Source organism: Dysidea avara, chromosome 9 (genome assembly GCF_963678975.1).
Source record: "Dysidea avara chromosome 9, odDysAvar1.4, whole genome shotgun sequence".
Classification (NCBI taxonomy): Eukaryota; Metazoa; Porifera; class Demospongiae; order Dictyoceratida; family Dysideidae; genus Dysidea; species Dysidea avara.
The window spans coordinates 15,709,267-15,734,476 of NC_089280.1; the positions used below are offsets into that span (position 1 = coordinate 15,709,267).

A 25,210-nucleotide genomic window follows, 5' to 3' on the forward strand; every position below is an offset into this window, starting at 1 on the left:
TTTGCAATTCTGTACTGTGTACTTTACACATAAGTCACATGTGTCTGAGGCATTTGTAATCCTATCAAAGGTCCCTAGTGGGATATATAGCATTCTCAGAATATCCACACAGATGTGGCCATCTCTCTAATATAAGAGGCAACTCATGTTTTCCCCAAGAACATATTAATCTACTACATATCTCTAACGCTAGTGCTGTGTTTTTTCACTCCCTGTAGCTAATGCCAGTGAATGTTGCATCACACTAGTGTTGAGCCTTTGATGTACTGTAAACTTCTGTGGTTATTTAAAGCAATGAATAGTTAATTTGGACCCCATTTGTTGGCTCCATGCCATGTATATGGACATATGCATGTGTGTGGTGTATATAGTATGTGTTTGGTGCATGTGTGTGTGTACATGTGTGTGTGTGCATGTGTGTGTGTGCATGCGTATGTGACTGTGTGTGGTAAAAAAATTGGTGTGTCTGACACCAAAATGTCGCTAAATACACATCACTTGCCAAGTTGGTGTGTATATTGCAACACTTTGGTGTGTATATTGCAACACTTTGGTGTGCAGGACACACTTCATGGTGTGTCAGACACACTTCATATTTTAGAGTCTGTGTGTTTGTGTGCATTTGTGGTCATAAACATTGGGCGCATTTGACACCTAAAATATTTAATGATCAAATCACAAAATTAATTTTATAGTGCAAATCTACTTGTTAATAGTTTTAAGCTATTCTCAATACCTTAAATTACAAGAAAATTATTGAAATATTTTCAAAACTGTGCCCTGCTCTTATTAGCAACCCACTAAACATGAAAATTCTAATTATTTAATGTGCTCATATGGGTGATTTTCCAAAATTCAGTCACAAATGCATGTGCTTAATTTTTTCACGGAAACAAACTTCTCTGGAGTGCAGCTTTCTTTGGAACAACTTGTACAAAAGCAAATCACATAATCTGTAGTAAATGGGTCTGCAAGTTCAATGTGCTCACATAACTCAGTGACTGATACATGTGTTTTGTTTTTTTTCTTTTAAATATTGGATGTTGCATTTGAATTGAAGTCATAATCATTAGCTAAATTTTGTTGACAAATGCATAGCTATATCCCTCTACTTTGGGGTCACATAAAGACATAACCGCAAGAGTTAAAAGAATAATTATCTTTGAGCTGTTGCTACACATTGCTACGATGCAGAACAGAAATGATACGGTTGGGGTTGTAGACCAGGCAGTGCTTTAATCATAGATATTAGAGCCTACGGTTCCTCTAATATCTATGCTTTAATATTGTGGAGTGATGATCACGTGATCAGTGTAATGACATGCCCAGTTAATCTCCTTAGTAATCGCATGCAATTTCTCCTAGCTATCCTTGATGTATCAAGCGTACAGTTACAGACTAGGTATGTTAGTTGGATTAAGCTCGGGAATCGAAGCCGCGGGAATCATAATTCATACCGTATAGCAAGGGGGTGACACACAGGCACTCACTGTAGGTAGATCTGCGACCGCGGTCAAAGTCTAAGTCAAAGGTCAAGGCCACCAAAATCGTGCCAAATCAACGGTCAAGAGTAAAAGTTTTCGTCTCATCCCCAGCCGCCCACGCGCTCGATCACGCGAAGGTCAAAGCGCGTGGGCGGCTGGGGACGAGACTATTGTATATCAATATATATACCTGGGTTCGCTGTGGACGTGACAGAAGAGGTTAAAGTCTAGTGCTAGACAAGCTGTGTACGTTATAGTTACGTGAGTTCTTGTGGTAATCAATACGTTTTGTGACCCATTCATTGTAAATTTCTGCATAAATTTATACAGGGCCTCGTACAGGGCGGAGCCGGGCTTGTGATACAGCTCTACAGATACTGCAAAGCTATTTGTTTCTAATGTAGTGAGGGAGGGCTAATGAGTGTCAAGAGGTCAAAATGCCATTATAAAGTGTTCCTTTCCTAATATCTGCTATTGAATTTGCCATACCGGAACAAGAAAGTGATTTTCATCCTCAAAATGACCTCTGATTCTCGCTCTGATTTCCTTCTGCTATTACTCATTCACATCTCCATTCACTGCTCTTTCCAAATCTAGTCCAGAATCTGAGGTATCTATTACATGTCATGGGTTAAGGTAGGGGCGGGTGTCTCTGGACAAAGTTTTACATGTATTAGAAAATTGTTTATTTCTCTTCGAGAGTAGAACGGATTCTAACATGCTTGGTGCCAAATTGGAGCCAATGAAATAGGCTATCAGTTAGCGCTGAGCGGTTTTGATATTTCATAGACGGTACGGTATTGTCAACTTGATATTGCGGTATGACTAAATTATTGGCATACCGTAGTTTTAGACCTACAGTACTAGATTTAGACACAGAAATAACCCTAAAAATTTCAGTTAATGACAGAATTGTGTTGAAAGCCAATTGCAATATATTTACTGCAGTACATATCCATTCATATGTGTTGTAAGTAGACTTCTTCACACAGGATACGTTATTTTAGCTACTAAAAGACTTGTGTTTTCGAATTCACGGTATTTGCGGTAGTTACAAATTTGGACAGTATCAAAAGCAGATACCACAGTGTAACTAAAATATTGTCATATTGCTCAGCACTACTATCAGTGGTATAAATTGTGAGTGGTAAAGTGTAGGGTGCTAGGAGAAAGAACAGTCTAAATTTGCAATTTGAGAAAATGCTAAAAAATTATGTGGTTGGGGTTTCCGGACACCAGTAAAAGTAGGCGTACCTGGCATTGTTATGGGAATTGCTGCACTCCACTGAGTGCCGTGGCCCAGCAGAGACTGATAGCGTCCTGTTTGGCTGGTTACTTTGTTTATGGCAGCGATTTTTTTTAGCAACAGGATTGCGTTATGCTGCTCCGGACCTTGCAGTTGTCTTGCAACGCTTTCAAAGATGCGAAGTTTGATCTACTGCTGGAAATCTGTACTGGCCCTTACCTAAACACAGAAACAGCATACTTTAGTAATGAGGCCCAGCGGATCCTTGGCTGCTGGTTGTGTTGATTACAGCTTCTCCGGACTGCTGGCTGTGTTGATTGCGCATTCAAGTTGACACGGTACAGGTAATGGGCCAGTTGTACTATCTCTAAACCATATGTCTGTTCACTGTATAGTGATTAACTATTTGTGGTGCATATGGTTGCTTAGAATTATGAACAATGCCCTCAATCTACTGTTACATGTGTTAATACACGTTTAGAAAATTTTTTTACACAAAAATGTTCTACATGCGCAAGCAAATCATGACAAATCTCAGTAATCCTTGAAGCTATCAAGATAAAACTTTGGTATTTTATAGCACACAAGTGGGGTACTTAAGTGCTCAAATCATAGCCTGATTGGTTTCCATTCCATCCTTCAGTAGCGGATTATAAACGAAGTGTCCAGAATACGCAGCTGTCCGAAACCCCCTTACTTACCTTATTATTCCATGACCCTGGTATGGGGGAATTTGCTACATTGCATCAGTTCAGGCCATTTTGACGTGCCAAAATTTCCACAAATTGAGGCTTTTCTAACATCATTTCAGTAGAAATATGCCTATTCCAGCTGGCATTGAACAAAGTATAGCAAACTTCTTCTTATGCAAAACTATCAAACTGATCTGTGTTGAGTTCAGATAATTATGTGGTCGCACGTTTTGTCTAAGGATTCAGATACTGTTTATTTTTTTGTTTTGTATGGTTTTATCGTGAGCATTTTAATGCTTTTCTCTCGTGATTTATTATGGCCTAATGTACTTTAATTCATGACTACACTAGCTACAAAAGGAAAAAAAAACATTTAGTTGCAAAATGTAATTGTTTTATTACTGCTTGATTGTGATAAATTGATATTCGTAAAAAGTTCCATAGTTTAGGTTGATGAAAGAAATAAGAATCCATAGTCGAGCTAGTATGAGCTGTCTTGTGGTATAGTTTTGATGGATTGTTATGAGGGGTTGGCAGTGATAGTAGCGGCTCGTCTGCGTGGATCAACTGGAGGATTACTTCGCCCTTGACGGACGGATAGAACTAAGCCAGCAACACGTCCATATTGTTCAGTAATACACACATGATCTACATTACATCATACACTAAATATACAATAGTATATTACATAATAGTTAGTCCGTGACATCTTCCTGGGGGCCGCCAAGCTCAGTGATCCAATTCTTCACCTTGACCCTTGCTTTCTGAGCTGCTGTATGCTTTGGTCGGCCTGTCCCTTCAGTATCCTCTGCTGCCTTGTCCAGGGTACTATTCCTTTGGTCTGGTGAGGTTGTCTTGTGATCAATAGACAATACTTCTTGTGATACTTCCAATGGGATTAGTCTAGCAATGGGATGATTAGTTTTACCTTGTGCTGTCCGTTAGCCGCACGTACCAGACCATCATTTCAGGCCTGCCAACCTGGAAAGTAAAAAAATCTTGAGATTTCTGTACCTTTATTGTAGTATTGCAGTGTGTAGTAAAAAAAAACTGGTAGATGCTATGCTGAGACCAAAAAAAAAAAAAAAAAGGTCTCAACTTTTCTCAAAAACCGTGAGATTCGATCTGCTGCCCTTGAGCAGGGTAGTGAAACCGTGAGACTCACGGTAAACCCGTGAGAGTTGGCAGGCCTGTCATTTCCCCTTAACAGTTCCTCGATGACTGCCAGTTTCCATGTGATCCGTGGAGTGTCATCGTGTATCAAGACTACATCACCTGGCTTGATCCTTTGGACATTGTTTCCTGAGGTTCTGTGGTATTCCCTGAGTGACGTTAAATATTCGTGTCTCCAACGGGATTTGAAATGGTTGAGGAGGAAGGCTTGTAACTGTGCCCTTCGAGTCACATCAGTCAAGTTACCAAAGGTAGGGTCATTCAGCTCTTGTTCCTCGATCACTTCATGTGGCAGTGATACTATGCGACGGCCATGTAACAAGTGGGCTGGAGTCAATGGTTCCAGATCATCAATGTCTGGGGAGATGTGGGTTAAGGATCTGTCATTGAGGATAGCTTCCACTTCCACCACTAGTGTCTGTAAAACTGTTAGTGTTACTCTTGATCGCCCGAGGACCTTCTTCAGTGCCATCTTCGTGAGTCCGATGAGACACTCCCACCAGCCGCCATACCAAGGTGCACGCTTGGGTATAAACTGCCACTGAACACCACGTCTTCCTAGCATCTCTGTGAGGTGATCAGACTGTAGAAGATGTTGTAGCTCATCAGCTGCTGAAGAATATGTCGAAGCATTGTCTGAGACTAATACTTGTGGCAGGGATCTGTGGCTGGCAAAACGCCTGAAAGCTAGCATAAAGGTCTCCACTGATAGGTTTGTTACGATTTCTAGGTGTATTGCCTGAGTGGTGGCACACGTGAACAGGCAAATGTATATCTTCATCTCAATGTGGGATTGACGCACATACATTGCTCCCATGAAATCAATGTCTGTAACAGAGAATGGCTTACAGTCACGTGTTCTGATGTCAGGTAGAGGTGGAGGATCAGGGATGGTGTAGGATTTTCCCATATGTCTACGACATGTGGTACAGCGGCGGAGAAGTGACTTAACACATTGTCTACCGGTTGGAATCCAGAACTTCTGTCATATCACAGTCAATGTGGCATTAGTCCCAGCATGAAATAGTTGAGTGTGTGTCCTCAGGATCACCAGTGAAGTAAACATATGCTTCGGTGGTAGCAGTAGGGGAAACTTGGTAGCTGAACTCAGAGGAGCGTTGTGGATTCTACCACGACAGCGAATTAGACCATCAACATCAAGAAAGAGACGTAGTTGTCGAATTAGGGTTGTGCGTTTCTGGGATGGTGACTTGGAAGTAAGATTGGTGAGTTCACTACTGTAGACTTCAAACTGACACTGTTTCACCCATGTCATTTCAGCACTAAGTAATTCTGGGGCCTGTGAGTCTGTCCTGGGGCTGTTTCCGACAACTGACACTAAACCAGAACATGTAGGTTGTAACTGCCAACAGCTTTGAGAGTGTGCTATAGTGTGATATATCAATGACACATTGTATACCTGTGGATTCTGGTGACACTGAAGTAGATGGCTGGAAATCTGTTGCAGTGATGGCCAATGCTTGTAGCTCAATGGTGGGAGAGAACTCCCAGGTGGGCCAACTGGTATGAAATGGCAGCCATTGCGGCCCACGATTCCACAATGTAGATGACTTGAGCTGTGAGGAGGTGATGCCTCTTGTTAACAAATCGGCTGGGTTGTCCCCTGTTGGACAAAATCTCCAAGAGTCTACTCCAGTAACAGCAAGAATCTCTGTAACACAATGAGCAACAAACACATTATTCCGTTTCTCACCTCTCAACCAGTGGAGTACGATCTGGCTATCTGTCCAAAAGTGAATAGAGCAACTGAGGGATTTGAATGCAGTAGAGATAAAATTACACAACTTGGCAGCAGTGAGTGCACCCATGAGCTCCAATTTGGGCAATGTGAGTTGTTTAAGAGGTGCTACTCTAGATTTTGCCATTACAAAGGATACGTCACTTTCCCTACAAAGGAAGGCCACTGCTCCATAAGTTAGAGGACTAGCGTCAGCAAACACATGGAGTTGGTGAGGTTGACTGGCTATTGTATTCTTAGGAAAATACTGTCTGGGGATAACCAAGTCCATAGCTTCTCAGATGTCATGAGCTATTTCTAACCATTGTTGCTGATCTTCATCAGTTAGTGGTTCATCCCATTGAACATTGCACTGCCACAATTTCTGCATAAATATCTTGGCCTTGATTGTTACTGGCGACAGAAGCCCTAGCGGGTCAAAAACCTTGGATGATTCACATAACACATCACGTTTGGTAACTAATGAGGTGGCAGCAGGTAGGGGTGACTTAGTGGTGAGAGATAAAGCATCAGTATGGGTATTCCACTGCAGACCCAGAACATTCACTGGATTGTTGTCATCATGCACTCCTTCCTTGGATGCTTGGTCAGTAATTACTTGACTGTTGGATGCCCAGCTCCTCAGATTGAATCGTGCATCCTTCATGACAGATCGAGCAGTGACATAGCGATGATGAGCTTCATCTACTGACTGGCACCCAGATACAATGTTGTCTTGTGAGCATATCATGTGCTACGGTATTCCTGTACTTAGACAAATGGTAATGCAGAGTAGCATTCAACATAAATGGCGAACAGACAGCTCCAAACAATACAACCTTAAATCTATAAGTCTGTAACTCACTATCTGGATCTGATGGGTTGCTCAACCATAAGAATCTGATCCAGTCTCTGTCATCCTTGTGGAGCCATATATGTAGAAACGCCTTCTCAATGTCTGTGCAGAATCCAATTGGGTGCAGCCGGAAATGTAAAATGATGGAGCAGAGGTCGTTCAGCTGAGGTTCACCAGTGTGTAGACATTCATTCAGACTGGGTTGCTCCTTGGATTGCTGGCAGCTGCAGTCGTACACTGTGCGAAGTGGAGTTGTTGGTGAATCCTTCCAGACAGAATGATGTGGAATATAGTGGCATTGCTTGGAGCCTGTTGCAGAATCAATTTTCTCAATGAAACCACGATGTTCCTGGTCTGTGATGATCTCATGATATTTACTGAGTAAAGAGGGAGTCTGTGCCAGCTTACGTGCTAGTGCTCTGGTTTGATGAGCACATGTTGAGAAGTAGATAGGAAGGGATCGGTGGCTATCTTTCCATGGAAAGTGGGCACTGTAGGACCCATCTGGTAACTGTTTGTAATGTACTACTCTAGGAATGTGTTGGCGGACTCGTCTCTGGGAGAGATACCAAGTGATTCTACTGACCAAAACTGTTGTAAATCAGGTTCAGGAATAGACTGTGTAGCCACATGAAACACTGTAGATGTACTGTGTGGGGTAGCTGTCCTCATTGGTCCAGAGAGAAGGTAACCGAGCTTGGATCTCATTGCTGTAGGACCATTGCCTCTCACGATATGATTCTCAACTATATCCCAATAATGATGGATCTCATTGCTGTAGGACCATTGCCTCTCACGATATGATTCTCAACTATATCCCAATAATGATGGATCTCATTGCTGTAGGACCATTGCCTCTCACGATATGATTCTCAACTATATCCCAATAATGATCTGCCCCAATCAGTAATGATATAGTGAACTGCTCTGAGGATGCAACAGGATGACCAGACGTAAACCAGTTAAATGAGGAAAGTTAGCAAGGGAGCTCTGATTAACATTGTGAATTGGTGCAGCGATGGTTGGAACTATTAGCACTGTTAACGGGATTAATTGGCCTGAGAGAGTGTGGAGGTGGATCACACCTGCTTCAAATTGACTGGTACAGCTATTCTGTGTTCCAAATGTGGAAATTGACAGACCACAAAGTCCTTGTGGGTTTGACAGGTGGTAAGAACATCACAATTCAGGGGAGAGTGAGAGCCTTTGCAGTAGGCACATGTGCGTTGCTTGGTACACTATATCGTGGTGTAAGACTTGTTGCCTTACTGGTACCAGTGTGGAATGTAGCTGTATGATGTAGGTTCTGAGGGAGGTGGCCTGTAGTGATTTCAGCCTCGAACACCCTAACTTCCATACGTATGGCTTCTTGGAGTCCTTGTAAGTCCCATTCGTCATTGTCATGCTCCCTCACCATATTCTTCCTGGTCTTTGGTGGCAGCTTATTGAGGATGACAGAAACCAGTAGGTCACCATACGAGTCTGTGTACTTGCCTAATGTAGTCAGACTACGTACATGCTTCTCGATGGTATCACTAAATGACTGCAAACTAGTTAGGGAATTGAAAGGTTTAGGTAGATCCAAGAGTGCCTGCAGGTGGACTTTCTGTAGTTTATGCAATTGGCCATATCGTTCCTTTAGGAGAGCTACTGAGTTTTCATAATTGTCACTTGTTAGTGAGAGTCCCATAATGACATGTGATGCATCTCCACGTAACTGTGATCTCAGGTAATTGAGTTTTTGAACTCCAGGTATTGTAGGGTTTGAATTTACTGCTGCATCAAATCCATCCCAAAATGCTTGCCACTCTAGTGGATCACCTGAAAAGGTGGGAAGATCAAGCCTGGGCAGGCATACAGTACAGTTAGATCCATGAGGTGGATCAGTGCGGGGTGTGACAGAAGCCTCTGTAGTCTGTGCACTATTTCTGAGGTTGGTTGTATGCTGGGTGGAATAAGTTCTGTGCAGTTCTCTGTCAATAAGGGTTCAGTTTGTGCGTGAGATGTGGGAGGATGGCTGAGTGGTAATGATGTGGGTCCTTGAAATTTCTGTAGAAGTTGTTTGAGTCGTGCTATTGTTCTTGAAATTTCTGCATCGATTTCCTCAGATTCTATCACTTCAGCTTCCAGTTCTGTTTCTTCTACACACAAGGCCCAAGAGCTGTGTATCCAACTCAGCGAGTTTTGTCCTCTTCCCGTCCAGTTGAGCGATTAAGTCTGTTATTGTGACACTATCATCCGCTTCAGGGGAATTGCTGCTGCATCGTTCCAGTATCTCTCCGGCAGAGCTAAAGAGGCGCTTGAGGTGCGCCCTGTATCCTCGACGTGATTGAATTAGATGTTCGGGGTCCTCCGCCATAGTCTTCTTCTGACAGCTATATGGGGATACAGCGAACAATTGTTCCACACAAACGATTCGCTTGCCTTACGGGGTACCGTTAATCTGCCGCGGTACCACGACGTTTGAGTAGCGGGTTACAAGGGGCGTAAGACACAACGAATCGTATCCTGGTCACAGCACCAGTAATATGAGGGGTTGGCAGTGATAGTAGCAGTTCGTCTGCATGGATAAACTGGAGGATTACTTCGCCCTTGACGGATAGTACTAAGCCAGCAACACGTCCATATTGTTCAGTAATACACACGTGATCTACATTACATCATATATAATAGGCCTAAGTTATATTACATAATAGTTAGTCTGTGACAATTGTTGAAGGGTTTATGAAAAAAGGATATCAGCTACTTCATAAATATATGTACATTAGCAAGTTGGATTAACCTTTTCCTATAGTCTGATCAATAACCTGTGGGTATGAACTTATAGTAGCACACCTTTGTACTTTTCAACTAATTCATTGTCTTTTAACAGATAAGGTCTTCACTGAGTAGAACAGTATGACAGTTAGACCTTCCTATATGGAGATATAAAAGATTTTATTGCCTGTGTACCACTCTGCGTGGGCAGTTCAAAGGCACCGCCAGTGCCATAATTTGTATATTGCACTGCTGCAGACTGCAGCGAGTGCATTATAACTTATAATGCACTGGTTGTGGTTTTGTAGACCACAACGAGTGCATTATAAGTTATAATGCACCGACTGCAGTGCAATATACAGATATTGCACTGGCTGCAGTTTTGTGCAGCATAGCACAAGTGCCGGTGGAGAAGACCACTACGACACCTCACCTAATAGGTGGAAAGACACTTCACAGATCACTTGAATTCTTTTATAGCCTGACATGTAAAGGTCGATTGTGGGCCATAACGTCACCAATTCGTATAATGTTTACAAGCAGCCAATGGCGATCGAAAAAGCCAACGCGGGTGGCCACAACTCTAGTCTACACACATATATATATATATATATAAACGTACTTATACACCTTACTAGTCTGGTGCCACCTTAGCCCAAATTAAACTATAGTCCACTTCGACAATGACTCAATAAAACAAATATATTCTAAATAATACTAACCTTTACGTTCGATTGTGGGAACCAGTTTTGTCATGCCACCAGATTCGAGTTTAGCCAGTGTGAATAGTAAGAATTAGACTAGTATCGTTTAGTAGTTTACTTAAACTGTCTATTTAGCTGCTTTTTTTTGCTCGAGAGAATCACTGGTGATTAGTCTGGTGCTTAGTCTATATGGCACACTGGCATGCTGAGCACTACATGATGAGAGTCGAACAGCGAATGCAGGTTAGTGATATAACCCATAGCGTACTAGCTTTCAATATCTCAGGTGGCTGCATTATTGCAGGGGGAACGTCATCGCAACGTCTGGCTTGGCTACCCACAATCGATGTTAGAAACCTGGCCTTTATAAGTGTTACAGCTGTCTTGTGAGACTCTCCCCACCTATTAGGTGAGTGGTACATAACAGTTATACAACGTGCACTCGTGCTCTGCCTGTATAAACGCACTTGCCTTCGGGCCTGATGGCCCTCAGGCTCGTGCGTTTATATCAGGCAGAGCACTCGTGGCCGTTGTATAACTATATAATAAAGACAATGCAAGTCCTCGAAGACTCTACATAACAGACTTGTAGGCTTTAGAAGAAACCATTTCATAGTGTTCTCTCCATGATAATGAATTAGTGAAAGGCAGGTTATATAGGACTGAGGTTATCTTGCATTGCCAGCTATTTTGCTGGCAGTGAGAACAATGCAGTATAGAGTCAACATTCAAAAAATGTTATGCTACTTCTAAAAACCGAGGGCCATGGAGCTATTTATCTAATAGGTTTTGTTTTGTTATAATGCATACATGCAGGATTATCACATTAATAAAGTTATATTAATTTTGTATGCTGTAATTAGTGTCATATTTTTCATAATTCTCTAATTATGTTGCTATGCACTGCTAAAGAAGCACTATTCAAGCAAACAACATATTATGCATAGAAGTATGTTTATGTGCTTCTTTCTTGTAAATTCTCTCTCAAGGCTGTCCTTAATTTTTGTTTCATATTACCTTTCAACTCAAAGGGATATGCTATATCTGGTAGGTAGTAGAGATGCAACGATACAGTGTATAGACGTATCGATATATTGCCTCTGGTGTATCACGATACAGCGATATATTGCGCGATACAAAGTGGAGTCTAGCAATGGTCTATGTTGTTTTTTAATTTTGTTTTTTGTTTTTTAAGAGAAATAAGTGAGCTAATTTTTCTTTGAGAAGCATTACATACTACTCAGTTTAACCACAATGTACAATAATTTGATTGTCAGCCATGTTAACAAGCCATGATATGTCAATATATCATGATACGCGATATATCGATACGGTTTGACTTTGTATCGATACAGTGACATTGTCTTAAAACGATACAATACGCGATATATTGATATATTGTTGCATCTCTAGTAGGTAGCCTACGAGGTGTGCACCATTTTTTTTTCAGTTGTTACACACATGTAAAACCCAAAGGGAAGGTAGTTCACAAAGTCTATAGAGAATCACCACACCTGTATTTCAGACCGCCAAAAAGAAACCACCTCAGAACAAAGCTTACCTTTGCGGTAGTCTAATACAGACTTAGATTCTTACATGCTTGCTGTTTTTACCATTTAACAGTTTTACTCGTGTGGGTGCATACAGACAAACATAGATGTTAGGATATGGATATGAACAAAGGCCTAGTGCCTAAACTTATTTTTGCATAGTTTATCCTGTGTTTGTATGTCCATAAACGAATAATAATATAGGTACAGACATATTCCAGTCACAGCAGATGGGCTGTGGGATGCTCACTTGGTGTGTGTTGCAGATTGTGCATTTGTTGTCAGTAGCAGATCTTTGTGGATGAAAATGGTTAGTGAAATTTCTTTGTAGCAGCAACAGTGAAATACAGCACTTTCCAGATGTTGCCCTTGGAAGATGGGAGACTAATGAGCTTGCATTTCTGGCCTGAACACTATTCACTTAAACCATCTGTGCTAGAGACATTACAGTGAATAGGTGCATCACTGCACTATACTGTACACCATCTAACATCACTTGTCATGTTGTTAGGAAATCCAACCACCATTATATGCACAGATGGTCTTCTTTGGTGATACAGTCTGGGCACCACAACTGAGGTCCATCAATACCCTAATTAAGATAACTTTGCATGCTAAAGATATCTTATCACCAAAAGGTGCCCAGTTTCTACTTTAATTGTTTTGTCACAGTACATACACCTTTATGACTCCCTGTATTCACAGGCTTTAGCCTTCTCAGAGGTCCCTAGTCGGATAGCATTCACAGATATTAGGTATGAAAGGTACTATACCCATCACAAACAAATTTTCGTTTCCATTTGCCAGCTGACAGTATGACTGAGGTAGTATTAGTGTTGCACCAATAATTGGTTGAATAATCAGTAACAGCCAATAATGTTTTCTTTTGCAAGTATTGGCCAAGTAGACCAATTAACCAAAACCCACAATCAATCATTAACGAACATGTGACAGTAAAGAAAGTGGTGAAGTAAGTGGTAAAGCGTTTATTTGCTGTAACTGTTTAAGGTTGTTTTTCTGTGAAAAGTATGGTTGCAAGGTTATAGCAAGCTGTGTATATAATTTTCGCTTAGGTTCCTTGGCTATGGGTAAACACCTCATACAGGCTCTGCCTTCTGTGTACATCCTCCAGTGCCAAACTGGTAAAGAGGATAAGAATAAGAAGAATAAATGTTGACCACCCATGCAATTAGTCAATCGCCCTTTGCAAAGGGTCTGGAATACACAGTGACTGAGAGTGGCAAAGCTATAGCAAACACTGTAGACGGCTACCCACATATTTAATTACGGTATCACTACAATTGCAATTTCATGTAAACTTTCTGCTCCTCCTCCTGCTGTGAAGAATATCAGTTAAATATCAGTATATTGGTTATGGGAATGGGTGAATAATCGATATCGATGAATGTCAAAATATGCATATGGTCCTGATATTAGTGCCACACTAGTAAATATTTTGATCCTTGTAATACAGGTGTACATGGCAGATATTATATATGTGTATATTTTAATAGGAAAAAATGATGATAAAGACGTTATATCTACTACTGATTGTAAGCAATGTTATTGCTGCTTTATCACAACACCAATCTTTTCCATTTTCAATTGATGTTAGTGAGAGCTGTGAAGCAGCAATCCGCAGACTTTCAACATTGGAAGTCACAGAACCAACCTTGATGGCTCAATACTGGGACTCCTGGGGAAAACCAAATCACGGTATAATGTATGGTCATACTGTCTTCCTTGGCTACTATGATGAGTGTATTGATTTGAAGAACACAGCAGTGGGTGAAACAAAGTACTGCATTTATACAATGGAAATGAACTCTACTACCTTGCTTGATTCCAAAGATAACATTTGCCATTCTGAGGACTGTCCCAAGCCATTGAATTTCAATGCATCAACCAGTATTGAGATTGGAGTATGTTATCCTTCAGCATGTTCTCCAAATGAATTTGCAACTGTGTTATCAAGGATGGATATCTCCAGTACCACATCAGTGACTGTTGATCCATTCAATAATGTTTTGGACACTCACATAACAAAACTTACCAGTACCAGTGATGTACCATCATTCTGTCCCCAAACTGATCCAGAGTATGATGGAGGCACAGTAGCAGTCATTGTAGTGCTTGCAGTCTTGGTAGGTTTAGTAGTAATTGGGACTAGTTTAGACTTCTTTTCATGGTTGCTTTCCATTTATGAAACTCAAGGTGGCGATGCAAAAAATATTAAGAAGGATAAAGATGGAGAAAAGTCTGCTGATCTACCAAGTTTGAAGAACTTCATTACAGCTTTTTCCTTATGTAGCACTGTTCCTACCCTGTTGAACACAAAGCAATCACCTTCAGTATTAAAAGCTGTCAATGCTATTAAAGTCTTAGCTCTTTTGTGCGAAATTGTGTTCCATGTTTATTTGCTAAGTAAATTTTCCCCACGTGTTAGCCAGAATATTCCACACTATATCAGTAAATTTCCCACCAAAATAGTTAGTCAACCATTCATGAACATTACCTTTGCTGTTGATACGTTTTTTGTTGTAAGTGGTACACTGTCTTCCTATCTAACATTTAAGGACATGGAGAAGCACAAAAGGTTTAGATTTTGGTACTTTTATATCAACCGATATTTCCGTCTAGCTCCAATGTTGTACTTAGCGACATTTGTTTCCTAGTACATTTCTCACAAGGTGCTTTATGGAGTTTCCCAGAAGTTGGCTGTTCATTAACCTGGTGGCTTAATGTGTTTTTCATTAATAATTTTATCTTTCCTTTTGCCATATGTGTTGGACCAAGCTGGCATGTTAGTGCTGATATGCAACTATTTGTGTTTTCTCCAATATTCATATTGGCGTTATACCATGGAGGATTTGCTGGAGTGATTGTATTGGCTTTGGGAATAGTTGGATCAACTGCTACCATTGGAGTTGTTGCTGGCTTTATGGGTGCCATGTATGCCAATCCAGTAATACCGAAACTTTTTGAACAGGCACAATATTTACACATTCAGACTTTTTATAGAATTATTCCTTATCTGGTTGGTATTCTCTTGGGATACATTCTTTACAAGAAGTATAGCATAGCTAAATTAAAAATCGCCAATTCAACAAAATGTTTTATATACATTTTATTGTGGTTTGTAGCAATATTCTTTTGTAGTAATACACTATTTGGAACAATAGGAGAATGCAATGGCACTCGTCCTTTCACTGATTTGGAAAATATCATTTTCCTGATGTTTGGAGGATTGGCTTGGAGTATTGGTGTTGCCATCATCATCTATAATTGCAATACTGGCTATGGGGGGCATGGCGAATGCTATATTGTCTTGGCCTGGATGGGATCCACTAGTTAGGTTATCTTATGGAGTGTTCTTATTCCATTTCTTGGTGATGTTTTACATAATAGGAACTATGCAGACAAATTTGATATTTACAAACACCGTATTTGCTATGCTCTGTGTAAATCTTGCTGTTGGAGCTTTCAGTGTATCAGCAGTGTTTGTTCTAATTGCAGAAATCCCTATATCAAAAGTAGTGTCACTTTGCTTCAAGCTAACTAGAGCAGAAATTCGTAGCAAATAATTAGCTGTTTTAGTAACAACATTAGTAGTGTAATTCAGTTTATAGCACTTACTGTTAGTACTATTAGATGTACTGTTTGCTAGTACTATATATAGTGTATGTTTACTCCTTCTATGTTTTAGTAATGAAAGAAAGCAGCAATGAATGTATCAAAAGTATTGCACGTTCCTACTGTAATATCAAGATATGCAGTGAAGAAGTTAATACAAATAAATGCCTTATACAGGAGCCAAAATATTCAAATTATAAGCACCTGTAACATTATATTTACCAGTATAGTATGTACTTAATATCTTACCTTATGCTTTTTTGTAGTTCCAATTAAAACGTATCACTCTCTGGTCACTTTTAATGCTAATCATTCTTGTCATCATCATTGTGCATACCAAGGCATTAAGATACTATAATAGATGCCATAATTTTGAAGAGCTTGGACTACTATAGCTATTATTATGTGTTTAATTATAAGGAACAAGAAAAGGAATGAATGGCTGCATGCACATTTAACAAGTTTGTTAAACAGGATAAGTTCAAATGATATAGCTTCCCTATAACAACAGTGAAACAATATTCTAATACAACAGTCACACTTATAATGCACCATATCAATCAAATTTCAATAAAATATTTACATACTATTGGAACCACCTAGGACTAGGTATGTAGAACATCAACAGTGCTAATAAGTGGATACATTCACCTGCTCTACAAGGAGTTATGCAATGTGATTGGAAAGTGCTTGGTCAATTTTTAGATCCCATTCAAATCACTATTTATCTACTTATTTTTGCTAGGGAATATGACTGTATCCTGGCTTAACCTTACTTACATAATACATGCCAACAACAGAGTTCACCATCAAAGTCCAATGGTTCTTCAGCACTTATTTTATATCTTACCTGTCCTTTTTGGTTCTTTCATATTATACTATTAGTACTGCATTATAGGATACGTAGGATGCTAAAAAAGTAGGACTATGCCTTAGGCTAAATAAACTGTGCATATAAGCTAGACAGTAAAGAAGGTACTCCTACTACTACATATGCGTCAATGATGTAATGGTTTATATGCTTTGTAAAATCAGCTATGTGTATGTAATTCAAAACACTGTGACATATAGGTAACCGGGTTGCCTCTGCTAAAATTGCACAAAAAAATATGAGTGCTTAAATTACTGCATAAAGGAGTTGCATATTGCAGAAGATAGCAAAACTTTATGTTATAAAGACATTGTTTAAAATAATAATTTTATGCATAACTGTGTGTCACTAATTATAAATCTTTGAAGGTTGCTATTAAGTTTATGATAACCTGAATGTATGTTCAAGATGTTATCATCAAAATTTTCATGAGATTTGTCAGAAACTTAACACTAGTTACGTAATCTGAATCGTACTTACTATAAGAATATGACAGAAACTTTAATTACAAATGGTTTACATGTGGTCTTGTGTACATGCTTTTGTGTAACTGTTTGTTGAGTGAGAAGGAGCCGTATTGACAGCCCTGGGTAGTGTATGGACAAGAGGAATACAATCATATGTATGACCTCTATTATGTGCTGTATAATTGACTGTGACAACATATGCTGGGTTCCTGTGCATCTTTACATGTGTGCTATTGATGTTACCACAACTAGAAGCATCAATGTTATTGTCATTTTTCTCTTGGCTACTATTGCTGTTGAAATCAACTGGTGGCACTTGTGGTACCTTGTCATAGCGTGAGTCGGTACTTTTTTCTCGGTATGTTTCTGTTTCATCTGTGCTGAATTCTACAGCTGTCCCTTGAATGTGTGTTTCTTTATGCACAGTCACTTGAGCATTATTGACTGTTGACCATGAGGCACTATGCTGCAACTTGCTGTTCACCCTTGTGTCGGATTCATGGTCATAATTATAATGCATTGGTAATGGATCTACCTGAGCACTTCCAAAATTTGGATCCTTGCCAATTGTAGCATGCAGCTTCTGGCTTTTAGTTGTTACCACAGTGTTAAGAGCACCAAGTTTTCCTTGTGGAACAACAGCATCTGTCACAAGTGATCGCATTTCAACATATTCATCACTCTCTGGTTCTATAGCATCACTCACAACCAACAGATTTGCTTCATCAGGAACAGCTGGAGCAGTATTGGTTTGTTGCGCCTTTTTATCATTGTTGATCTCTTGGTGAGTAACCCTTATATAAAGAGGGTTTTCAACTGTCTGTACTTCAGAGCTACATGTATATGAAATATTTGAAGTGTCCGCTGGTGTAACCATGACTGACTGTGTTGTGTTTGTTGTTTCAGCACTGAACTGAATATCACATGTATTGCCTTTGATGGTAAATTGTAGTACATCTGTTGACTGAGTATTTCCATCTCCATGACTCAACTTGGTAGTTACTTTATGGCTGGTCTCAGACATATCTTTCACTTCTTCAATGGAGAAGTTATCTTTTGATAACTCATGTGTTTTATTTTTGTCATCGTTAGACTTAATATGCACAATAGATAAATCATTGTGTTTAAGCTCTTGACTATCATTAGCTAGTGTTAGTTTATGCAATTCAATGGTGATTTGATTACAAGGTTTAGTCACCATTTCTTTATAAGTTGGTAAACCATTACTTGTTAGTGTTTTTATTGTCTCTTCTTTATTCTTTTGGGTACCATTTGTCTTGCTTTCCATAATATGCTCTGATGAACTATTGGAATTAATTGATGCAATACTGGGACTCTTCTGTGTCTTTTTGCTATATCCTGGAGAATCTGTGCTATATCTGCACAGAAACTTATAATAAGGATAAACAAAGTTAAAACCTACATACTATGGAATTTTGTTTCTGCTTGTATCCTCCTTCTAATCTTCCTATTACTTTGCCGTAAGATAATCACACCACAGTACTGCATATAATAAAGACAACGAGTAGTACATCTACTGCAATACCAATCACTATCATCATCTGGTTCACTGTGTAATGACATAAAAATAAACAGTATAGAACTCCTGTTCAGTGATAAAATACAATAGAATTATTTTTATACCCTTCATATGGGTCCCAGCAGGAAGTACTCCACTGTGTGTATAGTACAAGGAAATACCTTATCCAAGTTCGAATTTGAGGAGAAGGAATATTGCCTATAGTGAATTGCCCATTTTGTATGTATCTGCTTCAGCATATCTTTAGAATTAGAATAGTCTTGCATTACCTGTTTTATCAGAGATATAAGGGTTATTTATTTTTATTTTTTATTAATGCTTTACAGCACAATTGCTGAAGGTCTTATACATATAGGCTCCTTATGTCTATGGTTTAACATGGTAAATATAATGGATTTCGTGTCGCAAATAACTTTTAGTGGGGCATACTAAAAAAGGCACAACGTACAAGGTCATTGCACATGCAGTTTCAATTTGATGATAGATCTACTATACCCACGCAGTTATTGTCCCAAGAATTTGTTATTGCTTTTGTGAAAATGAATTTCAAAGAAATTTTCTGTATAAACATGCATATAACTCACATATTTAGTTTCATAAAAACCTTATGTATACATGAAATTTGCTTTTGTCTTACTACTGCAATTGCCGAGAACCAATTTTATATCCCAGGGTTAACAAAGTTGTTGAAATAAAGATGGTGGCTAACAGTCTTACTTTTTAACAACAGCATGCTGATGTTGTTAAAATTAAAGACCGACGATGACAACATTGCAGCCATTACTTGACTGTCAATGTTGATACTGATGCATGGCTTTTGTATTATGCATGGTCATGAGTAACAATTGAGCGGCTCTGTATAAGTCAGATAGCTAGTCTTGTTCAGTTCTCCTTTAGATGAATTCTTCTACATGGTAATTGATTATGTGTAATTACCAGTTGACTTTCTGGTGCATGCAGGTACCGTGTGTTTTTCCAGGTGCTTTGCTGAGTTTTTCATCAGTGTATAAAGAACCTCGTACATTCATAATAAAAATGTTATTTAGTTAATATTTATGATACCACAACTTGTATATTTTGCTACCTAGCTGGCAATGTTACCATTTATTATGTCCCTAAAAAAGTGGGGAGAAAATCAAAACAGCAAATTTTGCAAGCTCTATAAGTAGCAATCTTGTGTCAGTTATCAACTCTATATTGAAGAGCCTTACTCACTGTTACATGGGCTGCAATAAGATGTAGATATAACTACTTTATGACATCTTTAAACAGCTAGACACTGGTCTTAAAACACATAAACTAGACTATATAGGCCATGTGCTATGCTATTTTCCCTTAAGTACTCAGGTTGTATCTAAATATGATCTTCAGTGATTGATGTCTGTAGCTAGATAAACAGCTGCAATATTGCTAATGGTTAATAGTTTTGTCTCAAACAGCCTAAGTTTTACTAATGTGAATATATTATTGCAATAATAGTTATTTCCACAACTTTCAAACCACTATACTACATATGCTTCTACTACACCATACAGAAAATCATGGATATGCATATGCATGCATAGATATCAGCATTTTATATGCAGTTGTAGTCACTCTTGACTATAGCATAAAGACTGTTATCTAGACTAACCTGGTTCACTTGCTGACCCTTTTCCTAACATCATTCCTATATAAAAATACATGAGAGTACACATGCTATAGCTATGTATATGCGTAGATAATAAATTAATGTTCTGACCTGTGATAACAAGAACAGTTAACTCCAAGTTATGCATTTTGAATTACTCTGAATATAACAATGTAACAGTGAAGAGACTTCACACAATTATACATATTTATACAGCATGGTAAACCACAAGTTTGATGAATGGGCAAATCCATACCAAACACTATGAAATTGTATACAGTGAAAACAAATATGAGGATATATGCATAATTCAACCTTTGGATACTAGTCCTCACTTTGAACACAGTCCATACCATAGTTAAGGTCTAAACTGACCTGGAAAATTAGCAGTAAATCCCTGGCCATTCAGTCAGTATGATTATACACATTCAACCATGGCAAGATTATTGTGTGTATACATAGTTAAAAATGTCAACTCAAACTACCTATATATACTCAAAGCAAGCATAAAGGAGCACATTATATTATGCGTTTAATGTTGGCCATCTCAGCTCCTCATTATCATAGCTATATAAGTGCCCATGAATTCCTTCAGTTACCATTCCCAACTATGTGTATATCATCCGATCCGTAAACTTAATCTCTGTTTTTGTCATTATTGTTTTCGTTTTTCTGTAGTTGTTTTTTGTTGTCCTGCTTACTTAATTGTCCTTGTAACTGCATGTGCTTTACATATCTTTTTGTTACTCCAACAAGGAAGAATAACTTTGCCGATTGTTGAAGGTTATAAAATAATAATCAAGCACATTCCATTAGCTAAGCAGTCAGTCATGCATACTCAAATAAAGAACACATAGTAGACTAGATTTGGGTAGAGTGCAGCATATAATATAGACACTTGATGGCCTTAAAAATAAAGACCAGTGCAACATCAGTTATGAAAATACACTATAAATTACAGATGATTCCTATAGATGTGATAGTCAGCAGGAAGCCATTGATATGCTACTCATGAATCAACATCTATGTGGTAGTGGAGAAAGGAATGGGAGTCCATGATGCATGTGTTGTAGCTGCTATGGTAGGCGAATGGCACATCTTGGGAATAAGTGATATCAAATAGTGAAGAAATCGAGCCTGTAACATTAATTCAAGTTGAAGGCATCATTCAGTCTGGCAGTTAGAAAATATTTTTAAAGGCCCCATAGAAACTTGTTAAAAGTGTTTGGAGTCTCTCTGACGACACATTTGGGTTTGATATAATGTCTAATTCTGCCGCTAAGCTATGTCGTTAAGAAAAGTGAGGGTAATTTTTGGGTGATACTTTGGGTAGGAATATTCATGATCCCTGCAAAGAGATTTGCTCTTCTGAGGTTTTAATACAGCACTACAGAAAGGTTTGTTACCTTGCCTATTTGCATCATTACAATCATATTCATGTTTGCCAATTCTATTCATGTACCATATTCATTGCTGTATAGTATTATTATTAGGGTCTAGCACATCCTATAGTCATCCTTCTGTCTAGTGTGTCTATTATTATGGTAGCACTAGCTGTGTAGTTATGTACAATTGAATTTAATTGATGTCCATTCTGTTGATAACTTGTATATGAATTGATAAGATCTGTGCAAATACTGGTCGCAACACAAGTATTGTACATAGTTTTAGTACAGCCTACATACTCACACAACCAAATATGGGGTAAACACATCATCACATGTAATTCCTGTGGTGTTTATATGTATGCTTATAACACATGAATGACATTTTTCATCTCACTGTGTGTCTTATGCTGACAATGACATCAGTTGTTACAGTAGTGTTGTTAATATTTGTTGGGTGCATGCTAGTGGCTGGCTGTGACTATGGCAAATGCTTATCTTGTCCTGGTAAGTCTTGTATGGATATCTATCACAAGAATCCAAGTAGCCATGGAGTATCAGGAAAATATATTATTCAGAGTAATGGCCTCCACCTTGTTCACTGTGACATGCAACTAAGATGTGGTAGTGGAAATAAAGGTTGGATGAGGATAGCTCACACTAATGTTTCTAATGGAGATGGATGTCCCAGTGGATGGGAAAAAGTTAATACTCCTGTTTCAGCATGTAGAGCTGTTAATGACAGTGCTGGTTGCTTTTCTGCTTATTTCAACACTCAACATGTCTCATATAGCAGAGTATGTGGAATGTTGGTAGGCTACCAAAAAGGAACTCCAGATGCATTTGCCAGTCTATTTTATTCCTCAAAATCTATCAATGGTCCATACCTTGATGGTGTCTCTGTAACATATGGAAATCCAAGGAAACATATTTGGTCATTTGGTGCAGGTCTAAGTGATGATAGCAATGAATTTCCTCAACACAATTGTCCTTGTGCAAAGTATCAAGGACCATTACCTCCATCATTTGTTCGTGATCATTTCTACTGTGAATCAGGAGATACGGGCTCATACAGTTCACCAGCTTACTACATCTCCGACCCTTTGTGGGATGGTAAACACTGCACCAGTGAAAACAGTTGCTGTGCCCAGCCCAACCAACCATGGTTCTATCACCAGATACCACTCACTAGTAATGAAAATATTGAAGTGAGAATCTGCTATGATGAAGCATTTTCAAATGAAGGTGTTTTAGTAAAGGAACTTCAACTTTACGTGCAGTAATACTGTATACAATTGCAACTGCATCTTACATCCCTAAACTGATGGATTTTCCATACACATAATATTTTGAAATTCAACTTGTGTACATATGCATTTCATTACAAAGAAGGTTTTGTTTTACAAACTGTTATAAGAAATAATCCAACAGACTTGCATAATAGCTAGGGCACATGATTCTATAACATCATTGTATTGATGTTAACATTCTGGCTCCCTGCTTTATGGTCATTTAACAGTCTTCTCTAGTATGCTTTTACAAGAACATTTGTCTGTATTATTAGAGTGGATGATTGCCTTATTAGAATAGTATCTTGATCTTTATTAACAAAATAAGTGTACGTGTGTGTGTGTGTGTGTGTGTGTGTGTGTGTGTGGGGGGGGGAGATCTATACCGCTCATTGAAATTGCTACTGGAACTACATCTCTGCTACTCATGTTTAAAGAAGATCACTCAGGAAGTTAGATAGATATTTGCACATCACGCATAAAAACAACAATCAACACCAAAAATCTAAGGTAAAATGTCTACTGCTTGATCTGGGGTAGCCACAGGTGTCTAGCCACTACCCTAGTACAGATTATTGGCAAACCCTGGATCCACCCCTGGTATAGTAGCAAGATGTTTAAGACTTACAGCTACCTACATGTGGCAATCCTAGTTTTGTACTTTATAATTATATTGTAAAATTTTATTGGAGTCATTAGAAATCACACACACATGATTAAGACTGAATACTTATACATACTGTCATGTAAGCCACGTTATTGGTCTCTATTTCCGTTATTGCTATATACCACTCCATCAGATGATCCAGATATCACTACATCGATCAAATGTCACTGTCTGTACTGTCTCATTGTGTCCCTATAGTTGATCAGTCTGTAGATAATGCATGGTAATAGCTAATCCAACAACTTGTAGTGTTGCCGGATCAGGTCCGGATGTAGTGTGTAGCACACAATGTGTCTAGATGTCAGAATATAATTATTACAAGTGAGATGAGTTGTTCAAATGTAACTGCATTGAATGCATTTCACTTCTAGTCTTGGGATGATTCACTAAAATAACAGGTGTACACAGTGAACATAGTGCCTGTATGCTTTAATAAACTGTTTTAATGTGCTATTTCCATACCAATTAAGTTGTGGTTTTCTTGAGGCATGCAAGTTGCATGTGTATTCTGTACTTGTGCTCTTGAAGTGTGTATTGAAAAGTAGACTCAGCATACCGTAATTTGCTTTTCTTTCGTTGTAAACTAATTTTCGTATGCAAAAAACTTGTGCGAAAAATTTTACATAGGATTGAACTACTCTAATAGAGCAGTTATTCACATAATCATACAAAAATATTTTTACATGAAAATTTTTATCATGAAAAATATTTTGCACGAAAATAAATCGAATTACGGTAGGTTTGAAGGATTGGCAAATTCGAACCTTAGCCACACCTTATCCTGGAATTGCTCCTCATATACCACTCTTCCTATGAGAGCTTGTGTGATAAATCTTTCACTCATTCATTAGGTCATTGGCTCTGTATGGAGCTGTGAAGTATGTAAGTCACTTAGTATGCATTCTGTCACTGTTGTGGTTTCCATTGATAAATATACTTTTACATTGCCCCAGTCTATAATAATTATACCCAGTGGTATAATGGGCAATTAGGACACTAGTCCATAGTGAGCATGAAATCAATGAGGCACCTTCACAAAATCAATAATGTCATCTTTCTTAGTGAGTCAATTTAGGAATATTTACCTGAACTCTGGGTGGCAATAATACACAACTGTCAAAGGCTTTGCTGCTATTAATGATCAATACTGGCAGTCTTGGGTAGCATACCTATATAAAGGGTTAAGCATGCATACCAAATGTTACCCACATGACATGCTAACATTGGTGGTGTACATGTATAACTTCAAGCACATTAAAGGCATTAATGAACTATTCAAAATTGTCATGGTTATAACAAATTAAATCACCTAATGATCAGAAGGAATTAAACTAACTATCTGTTTGGCTATTGATTGGACACAAGCTTCAACTACTCAGATCATCATATATCCTGTTCTCTAATTTAAACTGAGTTAATTGGAAAATGGCTTACCTGATAGTTGTACCGAGTATTCAGAGCACTTGTATGGTACTTGCAACCGTAAAGAATAGTGCATTCATGTAGTTGGTTAATCCGGTTTTGGGTG

General features: G+C 38.7%; 4 protein-coding genes across 10 annotated transcripts; 1 reads left to right on the plus strand and 3 right to left on the minus strand.

Annotated features, from left to right (window-relative positions):
• Positions 1-1,630: 1,630 nt before the first annotated feature.
• LOC136265890 (nose resistant to fluoxetine protein 6-like) lies at positions 1,631-16,050 on the plus strand. 6 transcript variants are annotated; one of them, XM_066060832.1, is made up of 4 exons: positions 10,670-10,734; positions 10,786-11,059; positions 13,715-13,753; positions 13,816-16,050. In XM_066060832.1, the coding sequence occupies exon 4, from the start codon at positions 13,877-13,879 to the stop codon at positions 14,873-14,875; it is 999 nt and encodes a 332-aa protein (XP_065916904.1). In that variant the 5' UTR covers positions 10,670-10,734; positions 10,786-11,059; positions 13,715-13,753; positions 13,816-13,876; the 3' UTR covers positions 14,876-16,050. The 6 variants fall into 6 exon arrangements, with proteins under 6 accessions (XP_065916903.1, XP_065916905.1, XP_065916904.1 ...); XM_066060830.1 differs by having other exon boundaries at positions 10,786-10,893; positions 10,937-11,059; positions 13,715-16,050; XM_066060829.1 differs by having other exon boundaries at positions 10,786-10,893; positions 10,955-11,059; positions 13,715-16,050.
• Positions 4,118-5,505, minus strand: LOC136267512 (uncharacterized). Its single transcript, XM_066062678.1, has 2 exons — positions 4,588-5,505; positions 4,118-4,276 (listed from the first exon to the last, which is right to left on the minus strand). The coding sequence occupies exons 1-2, from the start codon at positions 5,503-5,505 to the stop codon at positions 4,118-4,120; spliced, it is 1,077 nt and encodes a 358-aa protein (XP_065918750.1).
• LOC136265891 (uncharacterized) lies at positions 5,581-6,625 on the minus strand. The gene is made up of 2 exons (XM_066060834.1): positions 6,016-6,625; positions 5,581-5,933 (listed from the first exon to the last, which is right to left on the minus strand). The coding sequence occupies exons 1-2, from the start codon at positions 6,623-6,625 to the stop codon at positions 5,581-5,583; spliced, it is 963 nt and encodes a 320-aa protein (XP_065916906.1).
• Positions 16,051-17,203: 1,153 nt separating the features above from the next.
• On the minus strand, positions 17,204-20,384 carry LOC136267227 (uncharacterized). Of its 2 annotated transcripts, XM_066062313.1 has the most exons (3): positions 20,345-20,384; positions 18,599-18,741; positions 17,204-18,550 (listed from the first exon to the last, which is right to left on the minus strand). In XM_066062313.1, exon 3 carries the CDS (start codon positions 18,457-18,459, stop codon positions 17,221-17,223), a length of 1,239 nt encoding a protein of 412 aa, XP_065918385.1. In that variant the 5' UTR covers positions 18,460-18,550; positions 18,599-18,741; positions 20,345-20,384; the 3' UTR covers positions 17,204-17,220. The 2 variants fall into 2 exon arrangements, with proteins under 2 accessions (XP_065918385.1, XP_065918386.1); XM_066062314.1 differs by having other exon boundaries at positions 17,204-18,741.
• Positions 20,385-25,210: the final 4,826 nt, after the last annotated feature.